Here is a 24,409-nt window from a genome sequence, read left to right as displayed (position 1 = left end):
AGTTGTTTGATAATAAAAATAGTAACATTTTTATGTAAAAGTTTCTGCCCAACTTTTACATTTTTCCTTCATTCTCATAAACCTCAAAGAAAAATGATAGACTGAGAAAAATGCTATTTGGAAATTCAGGAATCCCACATTCTAGTCCACACTCTGCCTCTAATTAGCTTTTAGATCCCAAACCAGTTGCTTCATTTCTCTGGGCCTCAGTTCCCTGTCTGTGAATCGGGATGTTGGACTGGGTGGTCTGGAAGGCTATCTCCACCTTTAACATTTTATGATTTTAGACAAATCCCTGGAACTATAAGGTGTTGCAACAGCCAGAGCTTGGAGCAAAAAATAGCAGCAAGACAAAAATTTCTTCTACTTAACACCTCAAGGCAATGCAACCAACTATGTGTTTTTAATGTTTACATTAGCATTCAGTCCTATTTAGGTAATAATAAGTCTATTTAAAAATCTGTTTTGTTTTTCTTTAAAAAGTGAAAAATGTGTGACACATTGAGAACACTGAGAGAAAAATCATTTTAATTGAAGCTGCAAGTACTTTTTAGTGCAGCTAAATTAAGCCACAGAATTTTCTTTAGAAATCACTGTATGTAGTCAGGCTGAGGATGAGAATTATATAGTATAGATGGGTCTGCTGATTTTATGATAGGAAGGAACATGAATGGAGGGTTGTAGGCAGAAATGAGCTGGCAGGCACTATCAACCATGAAGAGTCTGAATTGAGGAGAAAAGCTTGACGATGTTGAGAAGAGAGGTGATTGGATCAGCAGCAGGACATTTTGATTTAGGCTTTTTGACATAGCTGTTTATATGGTTTTATATTAATAGCACATTTAATATAACTACACTTTTTTTTTTTCTAGCAAAGTGATGTGTTTCATAGACATTGTCAAATCTTACCCATTTCTGTTGCCTATTCCAGTCCTTACCCGATTCATGAACCCCACTCAGTGGGAGAGCTCACAAGTAGGGTGAGAAAATATATTCAACAGATTATTTATCAATTTCAAACTATGAAAAAATGGTTATTTATATTTAGGCTAGATCAAAATATTGCAGAACCAAAAGTCAGACACACAATTAGCAGGATAAAAATGTATGATCTATATCTGATGCCTCCATTATTTTTATGATACAATTTGTTCTTGAAATTTCTGGTATCTGTGGTCCCTTCCATTTCTTTCCCCATTACTCCAACTCCTAATGCATTTTGGAAGCTGTGTACTTAAAATTTGCTAACACTTAATCATCACATATATTTTATTAGTCTTTTTTTAATTATAAAAGTAATAAAAGTTCAAATACTACACTAATAAATGGCAATAAAATGTGACAGTCCTTCTTCATCCCAAACTGCCACCAACCTACACCCCTCTCTAGAGATAATCATCATAAAAAGGACCTCCGTAATGACTTGATGCTTTAACTATTTCTTAATTCTAAATACATAAATTTCATGTATTGTGTACCTTTTTGACTGGGTTTTTTACATTTAGAAATATCTTGGGAATATTTCCATATGACTGCACATAAGTCAGTTTCTTTAATGTCTGCTTATGTTTGTATAATACATTATATGATACTTTACCTATTGATGGACACTTGTTAGTTTCCAGATTTTGTTTTTATGAGTAACTCTAGAGAGATATGCTATTTGTCATTCACCATCTTATATTCTATAAATGGTACAATACCTGACACACAATACCTCATGAAATATTAACTGAATGAATTAACACAGTGACAAATAAAATTATCAATATATTTTGGGGTTGTCTATGAATATTTCTATTGAGTAGATTCCTAGAAGGAGATACATTGAGTCAAAGGTTTTATGAAACAAAACTTCCCTTGCAAAATTTCACACTTATACATTCTATTACAACAGAGGAGTTTATCTATCTTATAATTTTGGCCCACCTAATGTGTGAAAATTAGCATTTTCCTGATTACTAGCATTTTTTCATATGTTTATTATCTTTTTTCCCCTGTAAATTGCCTATTCATACCATTTCCAAATGTTTTTGGTCTTTTTCCTCACTCCATTGGAAGCACATTGTTAGACATTTTCTCCAGTCTGTAACTTTCCTTTTAAACGTATACATCCTTTACCTTACAGAAACTTTATATTTTTAGGCATTAAATTTCACACCCCTAGGAAACTACTAAAGGCACTAACAGAAGAAAAACTTCCATGAACTGAAGAAAGACTTGATTTTTTTAGTTTAAAAGTGCAAAGTGTATGCCAAGCAGGAATTTTTTTTCCCAAAGACTCAAGATCAACATAGACCAGCTCGCGCCCACCGTCTGAACCGGGCAGGTAACTGCCCTGTAACAACGGAAAGTCCTTTGTTAGTCTGTGGTCTGACTTCGGTTGCAATCTTGACAGCAGCAGTGATCGCTGGACGAAGAGTAAGTACCTCGAGTGATTGGGCAAAATGGCAAATATCAAAATCTTCGGGGGCAGCTCCCATCAGGACCTATCCCAGAAAATTGCCTACCGCCTGGGCCTGGAGCTAGGCAAGGTGGTGACCAAGAAATTCAGCAACCAGGAGACCTGCGTGGAAATTGGCGAGAGTGTGCAAGGAGAGGATGTCTACATAGTGCAGAGTGGTTGTGGCGAAATCAATGACAGTCTAATGGAGCTTTTGATCATGATCGATGCCTGCAAGATTGCTTCAGCCAGCCGGGTTACTGCGGTCATCCCATGCTTCCCTTATGGCCGGCAGGATAAGAAGGATAAGAGCCGGGCCCCAATATCCGCCAAACTTGTTGCAAATATGCTGTCTGTAGCAGGTGCAGATCATATCATCACCATGGACTTACATGCTTCTCAAATTCAGGGGTTTTTTGATATCCCCGTAGACAATCTCTATGCGGAGCCAGCTGTCCTGAAATGGATAAGGGAGAATATCTCTGAGTGGAGGAACTGCACTGTTGTCTCACCAGACGCTGGTGGAGCTAAGAGAGCGACCTCCATTGCACACAGGTTGCATGTGGCCTTTGCCTTGATTCACAAAGAACGGAAGAAGGCCAATGAAGTGGACCGTATGGTGCTAGTGGGGGATGTGAAGGATCGTGTGGCCATCCTTGTGGATGACATGGCTGATACTTGTGGTACAATCTGTCATGCAGCTGACAAACTTCTCTCCGCTGGAGCCGCCAGAGTTTACGCGATCTTGACTCACGGAATCTTTTCTGGCCCGGCCCTTGCTCGCATCAACAGTGCGTGCTTTGAAGCGGTGGTCGTCACCAATACCATACCTCAGGAGGATAAGATGAAACATTGCTCCAAGATACAGGCGATCGACATCTCCATGATCCTTGCGGAAGCCATCAAGAGAACTCACAATGGAGAATCTGTTTCTTACCTATTCAGCCATGTCCCTTTGTAATAGAATAACTTTAGGTTATTCTATTTTAAAATAAGATAAAATAGAAATAAAAATATGCCTTGCCCCTTGTTCTTTGTTGGTATTTGATGAAAAGTTCAGTAGAAGACCCAGCTGGCTCTGCCGCTACTTTTCGAATCTCACCTCAGGTATATTAGAGTTTATTTTATTTTTAAATTTTTAATGTTTTATTTTTGAGAGGTTGAGAGAGAGAGAGACAGAGACAGAGCGCAAGTGGGGGAGTTGCAGAGAGAGACGAAGACACAGAATCCTAAGCAGACTCCAGGCTCTGAGCTGTCAGCACAGAGCCAGATGTGGGGCTCGAACTCACCAATCCTGAGATCCTGACCTGAGTGAAGTCCCACACTTAAGTGACTGAGCCACCGAGGCCCCCTATTAGAGTTTATTTTAAATTGAGGAAGGACAGATTGAGAATAAGTGCTGGAATTTTCTCTCTGGGTTGTCTCATTCTGGCTTCATTGATTATTTTGTGAACCTTGCAGCTACAGTTCATCTACTGATTTCAGATTTTGAGGGTATCATATGGAGGTGTTTGAAAGTGACTACGGAATTTTAGGCATAATTGCTAAAGTTGCTTCAGGATAACTAGCAACTGCAGCCAACCAGATCCATCACCCTCACCACTACCCTTTCATCTGACCCTCTGCCCCCTTTTACTCCCCCACCTCTGGGCTTCTCCCCTTCCCATTGAACACAAGTTCTCCAAGATCTGTGCTAAACCTCTTGCAAGACATTTATCTTTCTTCCGTGTATTTGGTTGGCATCTCAGATGACCTCAGACTTATATTTAAAAATTGGTATTATTGTCCTCTTGTTGCAGAAACTAATAAAATGTCTGCATGTGTGTGGGGAAAAATAAGACACACACCTAGACATGTTGGGAAATTTCCAATCTCCACGAAAATGCATACAGGCCCTAAAAGCTTCTCAAAAGATAAAACATAAACAAGGTAATTTTAAAGGAACAATATTCAGATTGCTGTTAGATTTCTCGTTTGATCTCCCAGGCAGCAAGCAAGTGGAAACAATTTTTGCAGTTCTAAAGGACCATTATTTTTAACCTAGATTTCTTTGCCCAGCTGAACTATAATTTAATTTTGAGGGGAAAATTAGGGCATTTTAATATATTAAAAGTCTCAGAACTTTGCCACCATGAGTGTTTTCTGATGTATCACTTAAAGATATCGAAAATAAATATATACGACTAAGAGGAACACATGGATTGAAAGAGGTAACAGTGAAACTGATAAAAAATTATTTTTCATGAAATTATAATTATCACAGTTATTAAGATAAAATTCACATAAAAATTGAGTCACAATATAAAGCAAATATTTTAAAATCTATAAATAAAATTCCAGATGATATCCACAAAGCATGAGAGATTAGGAGATGTTAGGATTGGTCTAAGTATATTAATAATCTTATGTAGTTTGGGAAGGAGGTTACTGACACAAATGATTGACATTATAGCAAAAAACCTGTGTTTAAATATGTTATTTAAAATTCAAGGACAAGCAAGAGAGAAATGTGATGAATTACTTGAAAACTCCTAGACAGGGAAAAAAAAAAAAAAAGTATGGCCCAGTCAACAAAGTAAACAAATTCGGCTGAAGATAGAAAGTAAATAAGGAAGAAAATAGAGCAAAAAGAAAATACCAAATATATGCTAAACTAAAGTCACTATATTAACTAAAAGTCAATATGTTAAATTAACCTCATAAAAGATAGATTGTTAGATTGGGTAGTAAATTTATTTAATGATAAGCTGTTTACAAGAGACCAGGAGACACATCCAAACAAAAAGTTGGATGTAGAGGGATGATGAAAAATATACCAAATAAATGCTTACAAAGAGAAACTAGGCGTGATACTTTTAGTCAAAGTAAACATGGCATATGTTTTGCTGATTAAACCCCCCATAAGTTACAAGCATCATGAATCTTTATGTAGTTAAAAACTCAACATTGAAATATAAAAAGAAAACAAAACAATATGAAGAGAAATGTATAATCTACATTAATAGAGGGAAATTTTAACAAAACTCTCATACATAAAAGATGTTATTTTAATAACTACATATGGAAACTAAACAGATAATTCATATTTTTCCAGCATGAATGAGAACATTTACAAATACTAAAAATATTAATAGGTCAAAAATACTCTTCATACATTTTTTAAAAGAAATTTATATAGACCTTATATAGTAAAGAGGATTTACTACAATCATCTTGACAATCTTGAAAAAATAAAACTATCAGTAAAATAAGAATAGAATGAAGCTTACTTGACCTGGTAAAGCAAATCCATTAGAGACTTACAAAGATATAATTAATAATTCCCACTACAAGCAGTCAAATTTCTAAGCCAGTGGAATAAAACAAGAAAAAGAGCAGTATTGGGTAAAAAGAGGCAGAACTGTCGGTATTTACAAATGTCATAATTATCAACAAAAAGATCCAACAATCAAAAGAAAAACTATTTCTTTGAGAGGTCAGCAAAATGACTACCGATAAGATAAAGTATTTGCCTTTCCTAAACACCAACAAAACATAATTTTAAAATATATTTGAAAAAAGATTGCCACAACCTAGAGCAATAAAATCTGCAAAATAACCAGTAAGAAACTCCAAAACTGTAGGATTGGTATAAAAAAACTTTGCTAAAGGATATAAAAAATATGAATCTGGGGAGGAAGAACAATATGAGAGTTTCCTCAAATCACCTAGTTAGTATAATCCCAATAAAAATCTTAATAGTATTTAAAAAGACAGAGAAGCTTTTCTTGAAGTTCATCTAGAAAGATAAGTAATAAATAATATTCAAGATATTTTTCAAAATGTTTTTGTACTATAATAAAACATGAGGTTATAGTAATTAAAACTGTTGTATTGATGCAGGAATGAACACATAAATTAATATTACAGAATTTAAATTCCTGAAACAGACCCATGAATACTTACAGGAATTTAGCACACCCATACCCCATTTAATGGAGGGATTGTATTACTGGACAGAGAAGCATAACTGAATCAATTCTATAGGAGAATCACTATCACAAATCCCTATGGGATATGCTTTTCTGGTATCCTGCTTTGGCAACCACTCCTACAATCTACTCAGATTCTCTGAAATGGGGATGAGATTCCTGCCATAATCTTTTCCTTAAGTATCTTCATATAATTGTTGGTCAATCTAAATCATAGTGATGTTATAATGGGCTTTTTAATGTCAGTTGTCACTTATCAATATATATCTTTTTGATGATCTTAACACTCTGCTTACTTGATTGTATCCTGGAAAGCACCTCCAGCCTCTTCAAAACTTATATTTTAAGTACCATTATAACACCATTACCTTGTATATATGAAATATATCAAGTGTTATTTCTACACATTTAACCAGTCATTTTGGACAAACTGTTCTCAGAATATAAAACAAACGAAAGAGAAGCCATAGCATAATAAATTACACACACTGCAGAATATATTCACCAAATGGTTAGCAAAGTAGCAGATTCTGTAGCTGAAAGCTATACTGTACTTACGCTTAGTGGCCAAGAACTTCACAATACAGTCCATCACAATACATACCAGCTCCTATTGGCTGAGAGCTCACAACAGTACTTAGAAGCTGAAGGGGAGGAAATACATATATATATATAGAGAGAGAGAGTTGGCCCTTGAACATGGTGAGAGTTAGGGGGTGTTGACCCCACAAACAGTCAGAAACCCTCTTAAAACTTTTGACTTCCCCCAAATTTAACCATTAATACCCTACTGTTGACTGGATGCCTTACTGGTAACATAAACAACAGATTAACACATATTTTGCATATTATATACATTATATACTGTATTTCACAATAAAGTGGGCTAGAGGAAAGAAAATGTTATTAAGAAAATTATAAGGAAGAGAACATACACTTATAGGACTGTATAGTGTTTATGAAAAACAATTGGCATGTAAGTGGACTGAAGCAGTTCAAATCTGTGTAGTTCAAGGGTCAACTGTGTGTGTGTGTGTGTGTGTGTGTGTGTATGTATATATATATATGTATATATATATATGTATGTATATGTATATATGTGTATATATATGTATGTATATGTATATATACATATGTATGTGTGTGTGTGTGTATATATATATATATGTATATATCTCATAATTAATTCTTCCCAAGTGGCATTAAATCAAGTATGCATATATGACAAAATTGGTATATCATGTCATTAGATAAATAGTGCCTTGATCAATCAATGATGGTGGAAAACTACTAATTGGGAAACAAGTTTTTTCTCATCCTTAAATGATGCATAAAAATAAATTCCAGGGGAGATGGTCATGAAAAACAAAACTCTAGGAGGGAAGATGGCGGCGTAGGAGGACGCTGGGCTCACCGCGCGTCCTGCTGATCACTTAGATTCCACCTACACCTGCCTAAAGAACCCAGAAAACCGCCAGAGGATTAGCAGAACGGAGTCTCCGGAGCCAAGCGCAGACGAGAGGCCCACGGAAGAGGGTAGGAAGGGTGGCGAGGCGGTGCGCGCTCCATGGACTAGTGGGAGGGAGCCAGGGCAGAGGGGCGGCCCACCGGCCAAGCAGAGCCCCTGAGTCTGGCTAGCAAAAGCGGAGGGGCCAGACGGACTGTGTTCCGACAGCAAGCGCGACTTAGCGTCTGGGAGGTCATAAGTTAACAGCTCTGCTCAGAAAGCGGGAAGGCTGGAGGACAAAGGGAGGGAGAGCTGCTGAGCCCCGGGACGACAGAGCTCAGTTTGGTGGGGAACAAAGGCGCTCGCCAGCGCCATCTCCCCCGCCCATCCCCCAGCCAAAATCCCAAAGAGAACCAGTTCCTGCCAGGGAACTTGCTCGCTCCACGCAAACACCCAACTCTGTGCTTCTGCGGAGCCAAACCTCCGGCAGCGGATCTGACTCCCTCCGCTGCCACAGGGCCCCTCCTGAAGTGGATCACCTAAGGAGAAGCGAGCTAAACCTGCCCCTCCTGCCCCCGTGCACCTTGCCTACCCACCCCAGCTAATACACCAGATCCCCAGCACCACGAGCCTGGCAGTGTGCAAGTAGCCCAGACGGGCGACACCACCCCACAGTGAATCCCACCCCTAGGAGAGGGGAAGAGAAGGCACACACCAGTCTGACTGTGGCCCCAGCGGTGGGCTGGGAGCAGACATCAGGTCTGACTGCGGCCCTGCCCACCAACTCCAGTTATACACCACAGCACAGGGGAAGTGCCCTGCAGGTCCTCACCACTCCAGGGACTATCCAAAATGACCAAACGGAAGAATTCCCCTCAGAAGAATCTCCAGGAAATAACAACAGCTAATGAACTGATCAAAAAGGATTTAAATAATATAACAGAAAGTGAATTTAGAATAATAGTCATAAAATTAATCGCTGGGCTTGAAAACAGTATACAGGACAGCAGAGAATCTCTTGCCACAGAGATCAAGGGACTAAGGAACAGTCACGAGGAGCTGAAAAGCGCTTTAAACGAAATGCAAAACAAGATGGAAACGACAACAGCTCGGATTGAAGAGGCAGAGGAGAGAATAGGTGAACTAGAAGATAAAGTTATGGAAAAAGAGGAAGCTGAGAGAAAGAGAGATAAAAAAATCCAGGAGTATGAGGGAAAAATTAGAGAACTAAGTGATACACTAAAAAGAAATAATATACGCATAATTGGTATCCCAGAGGAGGAAGAGAGAGGGAAAGGTGCTGAAGGGGTACTTGAAGAAATTATAGCTGAGAACTTCCCTGAACTGGGGAAGGAAAAAGGCATTGAAATCCAAGAGGCACAGAGAACTCCCTTCAGACGTAACTTGAATCGATCTTCTGCACGACATATCATAGTGAAACTGGCAAAATACAAGGATAAAGAGAAAATTCTGAAAGCAGCAAGGGATAAACGTGCCCTCACATATAAAGGGAGACCTATAAGACTCGTGACTGATCTCTCCTTTGAAACTTGGCAGGCCAGAAAGGCTTGGCACGATATCTTCAGTGTGCTAAACAGAAAAAATATGCAGCCGAGAATCCTTTATCCAGCAAGTCTGTCATTTAGAATAGAAGGAGAGATAAAGGTCTTCCCAAACAAACAAAAACTGAAGGAATTCATCACCACTAAACCAGCCCTACAAGAGATCCTAAGGGGGATCCTGTGAGACAAAGTACCAGAGACATCGCTACAAGCATAAAACATACAGACATCACAATGACTCTAAACCCGTATCTTTCTATAATAACACTGAATGTAAATGGATTAAATGCGCCAACCAAAAGACATAGGGTATCAGAATGGATAAAAAAACAAGACCCATCTTTTGCTGTCTACAAGAGACTCATTTTAGATCTGAGGACACCTTTAGATTGAGAGTGAGGGGATGGAGAACTATTTATCATGCTACTGGAAGCCAAAAGAAAGCTGGAGTAGCCATACTTATATCAGACAAACTAGACTTTAAATTAAAGGCTGTAACAAGAGATGAAGAAGGGCATTATATTATAATTACAGGGTCTATCCATCAGGAAGAGCTAACAATTATAAATGTCTATGCGCCGAATACCGGAGCCCCCAGATATATAAAAAAGCATAAAATACCTAGGAATAAATCTAACCAAAGATGTAAAAGATCTGTATGCTGAAAACTATAGAAAGCTTATGCAGGTAATTGAAGAAGATATAAAGAAATGGAAAGACATTCCCTGCTCATGGATTGGAAGAATAAATATTGTCAAAATGTCAATACTACCCAAAGCTATCTACACATTCAATGCAATCCCAATCAAAATTGCACCAGCATTCTTCTCGAAACTAGAACAAGCAATCCTAAAATTCATATGGAACCACAAAAGGCCCCGAATAGCCAAAGTAATTTTGAAGAAGACCAAAGCAGGAGGCATCACAATCCCAGACTTTAGCCTCTACTACAAAGCTGTCATCATCAAGACAGCATGGTATTGGCATAAAAACAGACACATAGACCAATGGAATAGAATAGAAACCCCAGAACTAGACCCACAAACGTATGGCCAACTCATCTTTGACAAAGCAGGAAAGAACATCCAATGGAAAAAAGACAGTCTCTTTAACAAATGGTGCTGGGAGAACTGGACAGCAACATGCAGAAGGTTGAAACTAGATCACCTTCTCACACCATTCACAAAAATAAACTCAAAATGGATAAAGGACCTGAATGTGAGACAGGAAACCATCAAAACCTTAGAGGAGAAAGCAGGAAAAGACCTCTCTGACCTCAGCCGTAGCAATCTCTTACTCGACACATCCCCAAAGGCAAGGGAATTAAAAGCAAAAGTGAATTACTGGGACCTTATGAAGATAAAAAGCTTCTGCACAGCAAAGGAAACAACCAACAAAACTAAAAGGCAACCAACGGAATGGGAAAAGATATTTGCAAATGACACATCGGACAAAGGGCTAGTATCCAAAATCTATAAAGAGCTCATCAAACTCCACACCCGAAAAACAAATAACCCAGTGAAGAAATGGGCAGAAAACATGAATAGACACTTCTCTAAAGAAGACATCCGGATGGCCAACAGGCACATGAAAAGATGTTCAACGTCGCTCCTCATCAGGGAAATACAAATCAAAACCACACTCAGATACCACCTCACGCCAGTCAGAGTGGCCAAAATGAAGAAATCAGGAGACTATAGATGCTGGAGAGGATGTGGAGAAACAGGAACCCTCTTGCACTGTTGGTGGGAATGCAAATTGGTGCAGCCGCTCTGGAAAGCAGTGTGGAGGTTCCTCAGAAAATTAAAAATAGACCTACCCTATGACCCAGCAATAGCACTGCTAGGAATTTATCCAAGGGATACAGGAGTACTGATGCATAGGGGCACCTGTACCCCAATGTTTATAGCGGCACTCTCAACAATAGCCAAATTATGGAAAGAGCCTAAATGTCCATCAACTGATGAATGGATAAAGAAATTGTGGTTTATATACACAATGGAATACTACGTGGCAATGAGAAAAAATGAAATATGGCCTTTTGTAGCAACATGGATGGAACTGGAGAGTGTGATGCTAAGTGAAATAAGCCATACAGAGAAAGACAGATACCATATGGTTTCACTCTTATGTGGATCCTGAGAAACATAACAGAAACCCATGGGAGAGGGGAAGGAAAGAAGAAAAAAAAAAAAAAGAAAGAAAAAAAAGAGGTTAGAGTGGGAGAGAGCCAAAGCATAAGAGACTGTTAAAAACTGAGAACAAACTGAGGGTTGATGGGGGGTGGGAGGGAGGGCAGGGTGGGTGATGGGTATTGAGGAGGGCACCTTTTGCGATGAGCACTGGGTGTTGTATGGAAACCAATTTGACAGTAAATTTCAAATATTAAAAAAAAAAAAAACTCTAAAGCACTGGAATAAAATGTGGAATAACTTTTATATTCTTGTAACGGAGAAGGCAATATACCGTATAGCCTTTCAAGCCTAAAATCCCACCTTGAAATTTTGCCCTCTCACTTCCGATAACTATATTCACAAAATTATGGAATCTGTTGGTCTAAAGTCACAACTATTCCACTGCTCTTTAATGTATTCATTAAAATAATTTAATTAAGCAAATTGACTATAGATCATTCCCTTTCTCAATATCCCAATCCCTCTTTGAAGTTTTTTTTTTTTTCTTTTTTTTGTTAGAAATTTTCTATAAGACTTCCTTGTTTGGGGATCCTATCTTTTTTAAGTTTGTTTTTACTTATTTTGAGGGAGAGAGAGAATGCGTGCAGGTAAGGGGCAGAGAGAGAGGAAGAGAGAGAGAATCTCAAGCACGGTCCACACTGTGAGTACAAAGCCCAATAGCAGGCCTCAAACTCTCAAAATGTGAGATCATGACATGAGCCAAAATCAAGAGTTGAAGGCTTAACTGACTAAGCCACTCAGGAACCCCTATCTTTTATCTCTATGAACTTTCAGTTCTTTCATTCTATTAGGATTTGTTGGCAATGGGTTTCCATGTATTTTATATTCATTCTATTAGGATTTGTTGGCAATTGGTTTCCATGTATTTTATATCATGTGGAAATGATTTACTTTTCTGTCCTTTTGATGGTTTCCCTTCGGGCTAAGCATTTATTTTATTTTTATTTTATTTCTGTTGGCCTTCCTCATTCTCCTTCGCATTTCTAAAAACCATTATCAGATTGATAACTATTTTGTTATCAAGATGACCTCTCTCCCTGACTTTTTATGACCCTCCAATAGAGGCTTTTCTCCCAACTCTTGGCACTTCTCAAACTTTTCCCCCAACAGCCCCCAATACAGCTTATTCTCAGCCACTGTGGGCAAATATTAAGGGTAAAGACCTCTTTACATCACTAATGTCTAAGGTAAGAACCCTAATATCCTCTTACAGATTCTCTCTGCACTTCTGCCAGACTTATTTTCCTAAAATATTTTTCATTACCTTGATCTCATAATAAAGTTTTCAATGATTTCCTTTTTATTGTTTACAGAAAAACCATCTTTATTCTGATGCCTGACTATCAAAATCTGGTCCACTATTCCCAATATACACTTTCTGCTCTGTTCATATTGGTCTATTTATTGACACAGAAGATACTTGCAAATCTCTGCCATCATTCCTTTACATACATTCTCCTAACTTCCAATAGCCTCTCTGTTACCCCCACTTGACTAAATCTTACTTTTCTTCAAGGCCCTCTTCTTTTACAAATGTCACAATTTCTGATCTCTTTGTGTCCTTCTCCTGCAAGCTCCTATTGTCTGCATCATTCTTTACAATGTTGCCTATTCCGATGAGATTAATTTGGGTAGTCATTAAGGAATGGGAATGCTTCATATATTCTTTTTTTGTTCTTTTTTCTTTTAGAGAGGGAGAGCGTGCATGTGCACACCCTGAGAGGGAGTGAGACAGAGGGAGAGACAGAGAATCATCTGCCCAGAGAATCATCAGAGCCTGATGTGGGGCCCGAATCAGGGCTTGATCCCATGACCCTGGGATCATGACCTGAGCCAGAGTCAAGAGTCACATGTTCAATTGACTGAGCCACCTAGCTGCCCCTCATAAATTTTTTGCATCTTCAAGATGTCTTACTTAATGTTTACCATATACTAAGCAGTCAGTTATTATAGTTTGGTTGATATTTTTAAATTGATATAAATCTTGCCTAAAGATGGGTAAACCTAGGAATAGCTAAATTGGTGTCTTAAATACCAACCTAAAGATTTTATATTTACTTAAAAAGTAATAGGGAGTTTTGCAGCCTTTTCAGTATATTTTCAATAGATGGTGTTAAAATGAAAATAGTACTTTCTGAAGATAATACAGGAGAATTGTATAAAGTGAACTGGACTAGAAAGACTCTGCCACTGGGAGATCCATGTGTCTAGGTGATTTCCATTTTGAGAAATTAGGCCAAAATAATATTTTTCAAAAATTTATATAGTAAATGAAGAAGCTCTCATTTTCCTAATCTCTAATGTACACAAGGGATGTTACTGGAATTCAGCCTGAGTATAAATTTCTAAGTGTAGCTTTGACAGTATCTCTTATCAGATGGCATGATTAATGATGTTTTCTTCAGAGTGGCTTCAGTTAGTGTTTTATTAAGATGCTTCCCAAATCCTAATGCTCATTCAAAGATAGTCAGATGATTCTACTCAGGAGCATCCGGCAGGAATCAAAAAAGATAAGGCAGTGATTGAATGGTTTTAAATAATATATTTTACCCAGATTTAATTATTATTCAACTAGTGACTTCGTTCTCTGTTTTTATATTCATCATTCTTGATTTTCTAGAAAAAAACCATTATTTCTTTACCCTCATTTCATTGCAGATGCTATGCAATGACTGGCATAACTCATTGCTTAGAGCTAGGGCAGAGAGCCTCCCTTTTATAACATTAAACAGCTTGATTGTCATATAAGCAATGAGTCTACTTCACAGACTTAAAATCTTCTTCCTTGCTTACCAATTAGCTTTTTCACTTAATAGTCCTACCACTTCAGAGAGGATTAGGGGCACCAGCCCTGTGAAAGTCTCCAGGAATGACATACCATGCAGGGAACAGCAAGGACAAAGGCTTTGAGGTGGAAACATGCACATGTTAGAGCAACAGAAAGAAGGCTAGTATTTCCCAGAGTGGAGTGAGCGAGAGGAAAAGTGGAATGAGTCAGTAAATTGGGCAGAACCAGATAAGGTGGGGAAGCTATCACATGCACCGAATTTCTCGGATCAAATGGGTCTGTTGTTTGCTCCTGACCGGTAAGTGCTCAAATCTCTATCAGGAAGATTATGTCTTAAATTATTACTGCTCAATAACTTAATGTCTGTCCCTGAGAGAGGTTTTCTGAATAAAAAGACAACTCAAGGGCACCTGGGTAGCTTAGTTGGTTAAGCATGGAACCTGAGCATGGAGCCTACGTGAAACTGTCTCTTTCTATCTGCCCCTTTCCCCTGCTCGTGCTCGCTCTCTGTCTCTCTCTCCCTCTCTCTCTTTCTCAAAAATATAAATAAACAAACAAACAAATAAATAAGGCAATTCAAATAATCCCAAACTTGCCAGAACATAAAATTCATGGACTCCTAGTCTTAACCTTCTGAATCTTCCAGATAAGAAGCCTGGGAAACAGTATTTTTAAACAATTAATCTAGATGATTAATCGAGATGATCAGGCCAGCTTAGAAAAAACAAAAGTGAGAATAATTTTGAGAGAATTAAAGTGAGAGAATTTTGAGTGCGGAAGGCAGTTTTGAGCAGTAGCATATCAAATCACATACTACTTTGTTTATATTTGTGGCAGCTCAAGCCAATACAGGCACATAGCTGCCATTTTCCTCACCCATGTCCCTGGCCTTCATCTCCAATGGATCCCAGGGCGCCTTCCTGTTGACTTACACATGACCTCAGATTTCTTCTCCATGCAGAAATCCAGGTGGCCACTACCAATTAGTAAGACCTGACAGCAGGTGAAACTTATATGCCATTCCTCTGTTACGGTGACCACTAGATCAGGAGGATTTCTCAGCTGATTTGTATTTTGAGAAATATTGAATTGTTACATAGAAAAATGTATTTGTATTTGTGGGTTGGTCTGTAGGATTAACTTTGTTTAATTAACTCAGAAAATATATTGATATAGACCTCGTAGCTGCAGCATCTTTAAAAAATGGATTTAGTACTTTCATTTATAAAAGTTTATGTATACAAACGTATTTTTGTAATGTGGGGCAGTAAAAACAAGAATGAGCTCTAGAAGTAGACACACCTTAATTTTAATTCTGACTGTGCTGCTTACCAGCTATACTATGAGCCAGTAAATACATGTCTTTGAATCCCTGATTCCTCATCTCCGTAATGGAGACAAAATATCTCACACAATGTTGTGATTCACTATGAACATGTATGCAACAGCTAGAACAGTTTTGGTCAGATGGTATGTACGTGAAATAAAGCCTAGATATCCTCTTTGCCTTTGCTTGAAACAGAATTCTTCCTCTGTTAATAGACACGCTTATAGACTTTGTCCTGTGTTCCTCTATTTGGTAACGGAATTTGGGTAGTGTAATGTGGAAACCTTAAGAAATACTCTAAAATGTTATTAATTCAAAGTTTGATAACTAATATGTATTCAAACAAGCAAAATCCTCAATTAGACTTTCTTATGTGTATGGGTGTATGTCTAGGCTCTTAAGAAAACTATGGAACGATAGTCCCTTAGAATTAAGTGGGATCCTCCACATCATTAGTGCAACATGCTGAACTGCTACAGGCAAGTGATAAAAAAATAACCTCAAATTGGGGCCTCATTTATAAAAATGTATGTCCTGGAGTTAATATCGAATTGTCCAAAACTATACTTTGTGCTTCTTCATTAAAGAATAACGTCTGTGAATTATACGTAATAGTCAATTATTGAAGTAATACCAAGTTACGTGCATTATACCACCATGATAAGTCAGGAGAGGTAAGCTAACCTAAGAAAAGTAAATATAGGAAGAGTTTATGTCCATAAAAGTTTTCTACACAGCTCAAACGGTCAGAAATCTGAATGAATCAGGGCACCTAGGTGACTAAGTCAGTTAAGCATCTGCCTTTGGCTCAGGTCATGACCTCATGGTTGAGTTCGAGTCCTGCTTCCACTGAGCTCATGCCCCACTTCAGTTGAGCTCAAGCCCCACTTAGTGACCACCAGTCCACTTTGGGTGAGCCCTGCTTCTCTCCCTTTCTCTCTGCCCCTTGCTTACTTGCACCCCCTCTCTATCCAAAATAAAAGAAGAAGAAATCTGAATGAATCAGAACAATACAATCCCTGTACATGATAGTTATTTAACGTTTTACTGAAATTATATGTAAATACCTCTCAAATTTTCCCATCTTCTTTGTTGCCTCTGCCACTTAGACATGTGTACTTCTTCAAAACACATGTCAATGGGCTAAAATATAAAAAAGTTAGACTATGGGCTCTTGCTAACTGCATTATTGCCTCAGTTCCAAGGGTCAATCCTCATTTTATATCTCCCACTTCTCCTTCCTCAAGTACTCTCGCAGGGATCTGCTGGTTTCTGAACGAAAATCAGAGATCAAAAGCTTTGAATCTGTAAGCTGGTATAGGCTTAGAATTCATCGCTGTGATGCATCTGCTACCCGTAGTGCTTGGGTTCTCACTGTCCTTTTCTTCTTTACCATCAACACAGCTCAGCCCAAGGTCTGCTATTTGAGGACCAAGCCTCAGGTGTCTAAGCATTCCTTGGGTTGGCATACTCTGACAGTCTCTCCTCCCATTATCTCTCTTCTCCATATTCTTTCAGCTTTGTGCTCTGCTTCCTGTTTGGTCTGGGGCCCTACATTGAATCCCAAGTGATATCAAGGCTCTAGAAGTTTGCTGGCTCTAGCATCTGCATCCTTTCCTGGGGAGAAGCCTGGAATAGTCTCTCCCACACCTGCTACATTGTCACATCTGGTCAGCTCTCTTGCTCCATCACTTAGATTTCCCATCACTGTGTTCTGTCCATCAGATGAACTCTTTTAATTCTGGCAGTTGCCAGTATCATGCCCAAGCATGCCTTTTGGATGCTGTGCTTTGGGAGCTTGCTTCTGACCTCACTGGGCCTACTCTACCACTTCCTGTACCCTTACCTCTGCCACAGTGAATAAGTAGCATTCTACCCAGTGTTGGCCGTCACCTGCTCCTTGCTGTGGTCCCTATGTGCTTATTAACAAGGCCAACCTAAAGTAGTTCTACTTCTTCCCCTGCCATTAATTTTAACCTATACAATCTCTTTAATAATGCTGACAGATTAATCTTCAAAGGCATCCCTTTAATGTCATCACTCTAATGCTCAAAAGCTCTATAATAGCTTCCTATTCCCTATTGTGTTTAACACATTTTTCTTTTGACTTTTAGAAACCTCCCAGAATCCATCCAAATTTCCGAATAATTCCCAAGAGTCAGATATTACTTGCTCACTGGCCAAGTCCTTCACTCATGCTGTTGGTCTCACATAAAGTGCCTCCTTCCTCTTTCCTTAATGCCCCAGTCCTAGTCATTGCTCAAAGACAAATTCAAGTGGAAATTCCAACATACAGTCTTTTCTGACCTCTCCAGTGCTTTGGTACATTGACCAGCTTTTACCAATTTTGTTCTTAATTATTTCCTCATTGCTCCATACGTTTCATCAATGAGCCCTCATTTTCCAAAGAAGTTTGGAAGGATTCTGAAAGAGATGACTATTTTCTCTGGTCCTTATCCCTTTCAGTGCTTGGAACAGTAATGGAAGGCATGAAATAAACAGATAAAACAAGTTCATTTGGTTTGAAAAGTGCCCTACAGAGGCACCTGGCTGGCTCAGTCAGTAAAGTATGTGATTCTTGACCTCAGGGATGTGAGTTCAAGAACGACTGCTTTGGGTGTAGAGATTTCTTAAAAATAAAATATTTAAAAAAAAAAAAGTAAAAAGTGCCCTATAGGCAAATTTTTAATTTCCATTGAAAACACATTGGTCACTAAGCTGAATAGCGATTTAGTTATGTTTGATATAGTGATTCAATTATATGGTACTTTCCTCTGTCAAAGCTAAGTATCAAAGAAGACATAAGGTGACTCCACCTGTGTAAAGCAGAAACAGGTGTTACAATTGTGGAAGCCTGTCTAGAGCGGTAACCGGGATGGTACCTGACTTGGCTGAGTTAAAAAGCCTGAGAATAACTGTTTCCTGGTTGTTTTACTCAGAGAGAATTTCTGAGGTATTTCTTTCAAACAGTGCAGAGTGCTGAGAAACTATGCTCCCAAATAAAAGAAAAAGAGAGAGAGAAGAGGGTGGGGAGAGCGGAGATAGGGGAAGAACAACGAATATAAATATAAAGATTCTTCTCTATGAAACAGCTAAGAATTTCATCAGAAAAAGCTTATAGGGGAGCCTTGCCTAGCAACATTTACCTTGCATGTAATCAGGGGGTGCCGGTAAGTGCTTAACAACCAGCTCTCTGGAAAACAAAAGCCCTGATTTGTACTGTTTGCGTATTTCCTTGGAATAAACACTCCAAATTGCCAAATTCAAGCTACCAACGTGCCCTTAGTGAACACGGAATTGGAAAGAATGAGTGTAACTGTGTCACGTGAGCTGGTAGGTGAGGCCCTTGCATAAAAGTTTAGGAAAGTCTCAATGAAAACTTTGTAAATAAACGTGAGGGCTTTTAAATTCTCTCGTATTATTCAGTTTTCTGAAGTTTCAGGCAGTGAACCCCTTATTGAAAAGGGCTTAACTGCTCTTATTAAAATAAGACTGAGCCACAGCACCTTCTTACTCAACACTTTTCCAGGGGCAAGGGAAACAAAAGGAAAAGTGAACTATTGGGACCTCATCAAGATAAAAAGCTTCTGTACAGGTAAGCAAGCAATAAGCAAAACTAAAAGGCAACTGACAAAATGGGAAAAGATATTTGCAAATGATATCAGATAAAGGGTTAGTATCCAAAATCTGTAAAGAACTTATCAAACTCAACACCCAAAAGAGAAATAATCCAGTAAAGAAACGAACAAAACACATGAATAGACATTTTTGCAACGAAACATCCAGATGGCTACCAGACAGATGAAAAGATGCTCAACATCACTAGTCATCAGGGAAATATATATCAAAACCACAATGAGATACCACTTCACACCTGTCAGAATGGCTGAAATTAACAACTCAGGAAACAACAGATGTTGGTGAGGATATGGAGAAAGGGGAACCCTCTTGCACTGATGGTGGGAATACAAACTGGTTCCGCCACTCTGGAGAATAGTATGGAAGTTTCTCAAAAAGTTAAAAATAGAACTACCCTATGACTCAGCAATTGCACTACTAGGTATCTATCTAAAGGATATAGGAGTGTTGATTTGAAGGGGTACTTGCACCCCAATGTTTATAGGAGCACTATCAACAATAGCCAAATTATGAAAAGAACCCAAATGTCCATTGACGGATGAATGGATAAAAAAGATGTGGTGTATACACACACACACACACACACACACACACACAATGGAATATTGCTCAGTGATCAAAAAGAATGAAATCTTGCCATTTGCAACAATGTGCATGGAACTAGAGTATAGTATGCTAAGCGAAATTAAAGACAAATATCATATGATTTTACTTGTATGTGCAATTTAAGAAATAAAACAGATGAACATATGGGAAGGGAAGTGAAAATAAGATAAAAACAGAGAGGGTAACAAACCATAAGAGATTCTTAAACACAGAGAACAAACTGAGGGTTGCTGGCGGGGTGTTGGGTGAGTGGATGGGCTAAATGGGCAATGGGCCTTAAGGAGGGCACTTGTTGGGATGAACCCTGGGTGTTACATGTAAGTGATGAATCACTCAATTCTACTCATGAAATCATTATTACACTATATGTTAACTAACTTGGATTTAAATTTTTAAAAAATGAAAAAAAAATAAGATTGATGACATAGTGTTCTGGGAAGACTAGGTCCTATTCTTCAAATAGACTTTGGAAGCAAACAACCCAGTATTGCAGAATATATAGAAACATTTGCCATCAATTTTTCTGTTCTTGAAATAATTGTTTTTATAACTAACAACATTCTTGTATAATCCACAATTTTTATGAGAAGAATTTTGTTTTTCACAATAATAACCTGTCTTAGTCATTTTGGTCTGCTATAACAAGATACCATAGTTTGGGAAACTTACACAACAAACATTTCTTTCATGTTGTTCTGGAGGCTGGAAAATCCAAGATCAAGGTGCCGGCAGATTCGATGTCTGGTGACAGCAGGCTTCCCAGTTTGCAGCCTTGCTATATCCTCGCAGTGTGTAGAGAGAGATTTTGTATCTCCTCTTCTTTTTGTGAGGCCATTAATCCCATCGTGAGGGTCTCACCCTCTTGACCTAATCTCAACCTAATTTCCTTCCAAAGGCCCCATCTCCTAATACCATCACACTAGGCATTAGTGCTTCCAGCAACACTGGAATCTGGGGGCAGACCCAAACATTCATTCAGTCCTACATAACCAAAAGGAGTAGGACAGGAGTTGTGGCCAGCATTGGGGGCAGGAGGAAGCTGAGAAAGGGTAAGGTAAAGCAGAGAGCTTGGTGGAGAGCTCTTATTCAGCTTAACTGAACATACCTTTCTTCCTCTTAGGCCAACAGGGACAATAATGTTCTATGGCGATTTTAGAGAAGTGAAAGTGAGAAACTGTTTAAGAATTAGTTGACCAAAAAGTAAGTAAACTGATCTAAGCTAAAAGGTAACAAAATATAAATTGATATTAGCGTGATCTATACAAAATAAGTTTGGACAAGTTTGATTTATTTAAATGAATAAAAACAAAATGTTAATTTATGAACATAATTCGGTAGGCTAATTAGTCATGCAGTACAGCATTGCCCTTCGACAGTTTATTTCCATCAGCAGAATTAATCACAGCAGAGCAGATGTAGTAGGGACAATCCAAGGTTAAAACAAATGATACAAAATAATGAACTAGAGCACAAGATGATAACCTGGAGAAAGTAATGATTTATTATTCTGCCAGAGCCTTCTGTGGATTGTGCAGCCACTTTATGCAAGCCTGTCTCCCTTTTAACCAGATATCTCTGATTGTAGTGATCTTTTACTTTGCATTAATTTTATCTGCCTTTGAAGGTAATGTAACTGTGATAAGAGCCAATTAGTTTTGCACCATCGAGAAGCACAATGAAATGTGACTTAAGAAAACAAAGATAAAATTAACTGTCTAAATGAGACTACAAGGCAATCTCATCTTTGCTATTTTCTTATAGGGCTAAAGCACCATACGTTCAGCATCATAAACTGAAGGACAACTATAAGGATATTTAAGTTGGTTCAAAGACATGCTGTAATGAACACGATTCTTCCAGAGTAACATTAACCAGTAATTTAATGCTAACTTTCCACAGGCCTTGAGATCTATATCTACAGATTACATTACAGACAAACACAAATGGCAGGGTAGCACTATGGGGAACCAAGTCCCTTTTAAACTTTGTTTGGGATTTTGATTATGAAATAAAATGAGCCAAAAGGGTCTTCAGTTGAACATCATCTGGCTTTATTATACCATCATCATTGTTTCCCTGTTGCTTCAGTATACCCAGGAAAATTCCAGTGTTTAAATCTCAGAGGTATTGGAAAAAGGAAAAACTTTTGGTGGAGTTAAAATTTTGCATGACTTTTGTGTGTTTAGCTTATGCTTCTGGTAAGAAATGGATGCAGATAATGGTTAAGTAACACAAACCCATTACATTCTTCTAGGTCTCCTATTTATCATAAAAATAAATAATTTAGAATCTTTTTTTAAGATTTTATTTTTAAGTAGTCTCTACACCCAACATGAAGCTCAAACCTATAACCCTGAGATCAAGAGTTGCATGCTCCACTGACTGAGCCAGCCAGGCACCCCAACAATTTTAGTCTTATATGAGTTTTTTGAGGGTTAGACAAATTGATAATGAAAGGTTGTAGTATTTTTTAATCAAGAAACTTACACATATAGACCAAAGGAATAGACTAGAGAGCCCAGAAATAAACCCACAAATAAATGATCAATTAATTTACGACAAAGGAGGCAGGAATATAAAATGGAGGACAGTCTGTTCAATCAATGGTTTTGGGAAAACTGGAGTGACTCATGCAAAAGGATGAAACTAGACTACTGTTTTATCCCATAAACAAAAGTTAACTCAAAATGGATTAATGACTTGATTGTAAGACCTGCAACTATAAAACTTCTAGAAGAAAACGTGGGCAGTAAGCTCCTTAACATTGGTCTAGGTGATGATTTTTTGGATTTGACTCCAAAAGCAAAGGCAACAAAAGCAAAAATTAATAACTGGGAATACATAAACTAAAAAGCTTCTCATGGCAAAGGCAAACATGAAAGGCAACCTGCTGAATGGGATAAAATATTGGCAAATCATGTATCTGATAAAGAGCTACCTTCCAAAATACATAAAGAACTCATGCGACTCAATACCAAAAACAAACAAACAATCTGATTTAAAAATGGCAGTTTCATTTTTTTTTTTTAAATGTTTATTTATTTTTGAGACAGAGAGAGACAGAGTGCAAGTTGGGGAGGGGCAGAGAGAGAGGGAGACACAGAATCTGAAACAGGCTCCAGGCTCTGAGCGGTCAGCACAGAGCCCGACGCGGGGCTCGAACCCACGGACTGTGAGATCATGACCTGAGCCGAAGTCGGACGCTCAACCGACTGAGCCACCCAGGCGCCCCTAAAAATGGCAGTTTCAAAGGAGAACAGAAGTTGAAGACTCCAAAGACCAAGAAGGCCAACACCAAAGCAGAAACTAAGGGAAAAAAAACACTAGTAAAAACCATGAAAAGCAAATAGATATGGTGATGACACTAGAAGTCAGGTCCAGTGAGTTCCAGATTAATTTTTGGGCAAGGGGCTTGTTTGCAGAGAAGCCCCTTCACCAGGCTCTCTGTACCTGGCACCTGGCAATTTTTGAATTCTAGTTTAAAACTATATTAAGGCTGGACTTTAAAGAACAAATGGAAGAGAATTCTTTCCTAAGCACTATGATCCATTAAAGAAGTTTCTAATCCTAGTTACTCTGCTCCCACTATGTGAGTCACATGGGAAGAATTATTTTCCCCTCAGTATCTCAGCTTTCCATCTATAACCAGGGAGAGGATTCAGCTAGTCTCTACCAACCTTAAACTGTTAGCATCCAATTATTGTATAACTAAACCTACAATTGTTGGAATTTCCTCTCTCTATCTTAAAAACAAGGATGTTTTAATATTAGTCACTTAAGTCAGGGTATTTAAGCAAATGTTTTACTGTTGGAGACCTGGTATACCAATGATGTTCACACAAGGTTCAATATCGTTGAGGATATTTGCAGGTACTCCATATGGAACATATGCAGTGACAGTTTTAAGAAAATCAGTTTCCAGATCTTTTTTTTTTTTTTTTGAATGTTGTTTTTCTTAAGCCTAAGAAAATGCCTATGGTCAAAGTATCATGTCTATTTTCTTCTTCTACCTTCACTTTCCCTAACACCCTTGTCCACTTTACCGGAGAAAGGCATATCCTCACCCGCCCTGAATTTACAAGGTGGCATTTCCCCAGGTTATAGAAAGATGATGTGGTTGCCAGACAAAGGGTAATTCTAAATGTGGGGGTCTGTGAAGCCTCCCTTGATCAAGACACCATTTGGGTCTCTTTTAATTTTTTAAAATGTTTTCAAGGAGTAGGTAGTGAAATATTCCATATTTATGTCCTATGAATGTCTCAGGTCTGAGTGGAAAGAACAATGGTAAAGGTAAATTAGTGGGTTTCAGTTTTGTTCATTTTTTTTTTTAGCATAAACTCAGAGCTGGAGGATATATATTTCCATTAAGATTTGCTAAAATATTATTGATGATGTCAATTCACATTTGTCTTTTCTTTGGGTAGGTCTCCT

General features: G+C 38.2%; 1 protein-coding gene across 1 annotated transcript; it reads left to right on the top strand.

Annotated features, from left to right (window-relative positions):
* The first annotated feature begins 2,303 nt into the window (after positions 1-2,303).
* PRPS1L1 (phosphoribosyl pyrophosphate synthetase 1 like 1) lies at positions 2,304-3,473 on the top strand. Its single transcript, XM_049642884.1, has one exon. It carries the CDS (start codon positions 2,448-2,450, stop codon positions 3,402-3,404), a length of 957 nt encoding a protein of 318 aa, XP_049498841.1. The 5' UTR covers positions 2,304-2,447; the 3' UTR covers positions 3,405-3,473.
* Positions 3,474-24,409: the final 20,936 nt, after the last annotated feature.

The sequence above is a fragment of the Panthera uncia genome, chromosome A2 (assembly GCF_023721935.1).
Source record: "Panthera uncia isolate 11264 chromosome A2, Puncia_PCG_1.0, whole genome shotgun sequence".
Taxonomy (NCBI): domain Eukaryota; kingdom Metazoa; phylum Chordata; class Mammalia; order Carnivora; family Felidae; genus Panthera; species Panthera uncia.
Note: the sequence above shows the minus strand (reverse complement) of the source record. Positions and strands in the feature narration are given on the sequence as shown.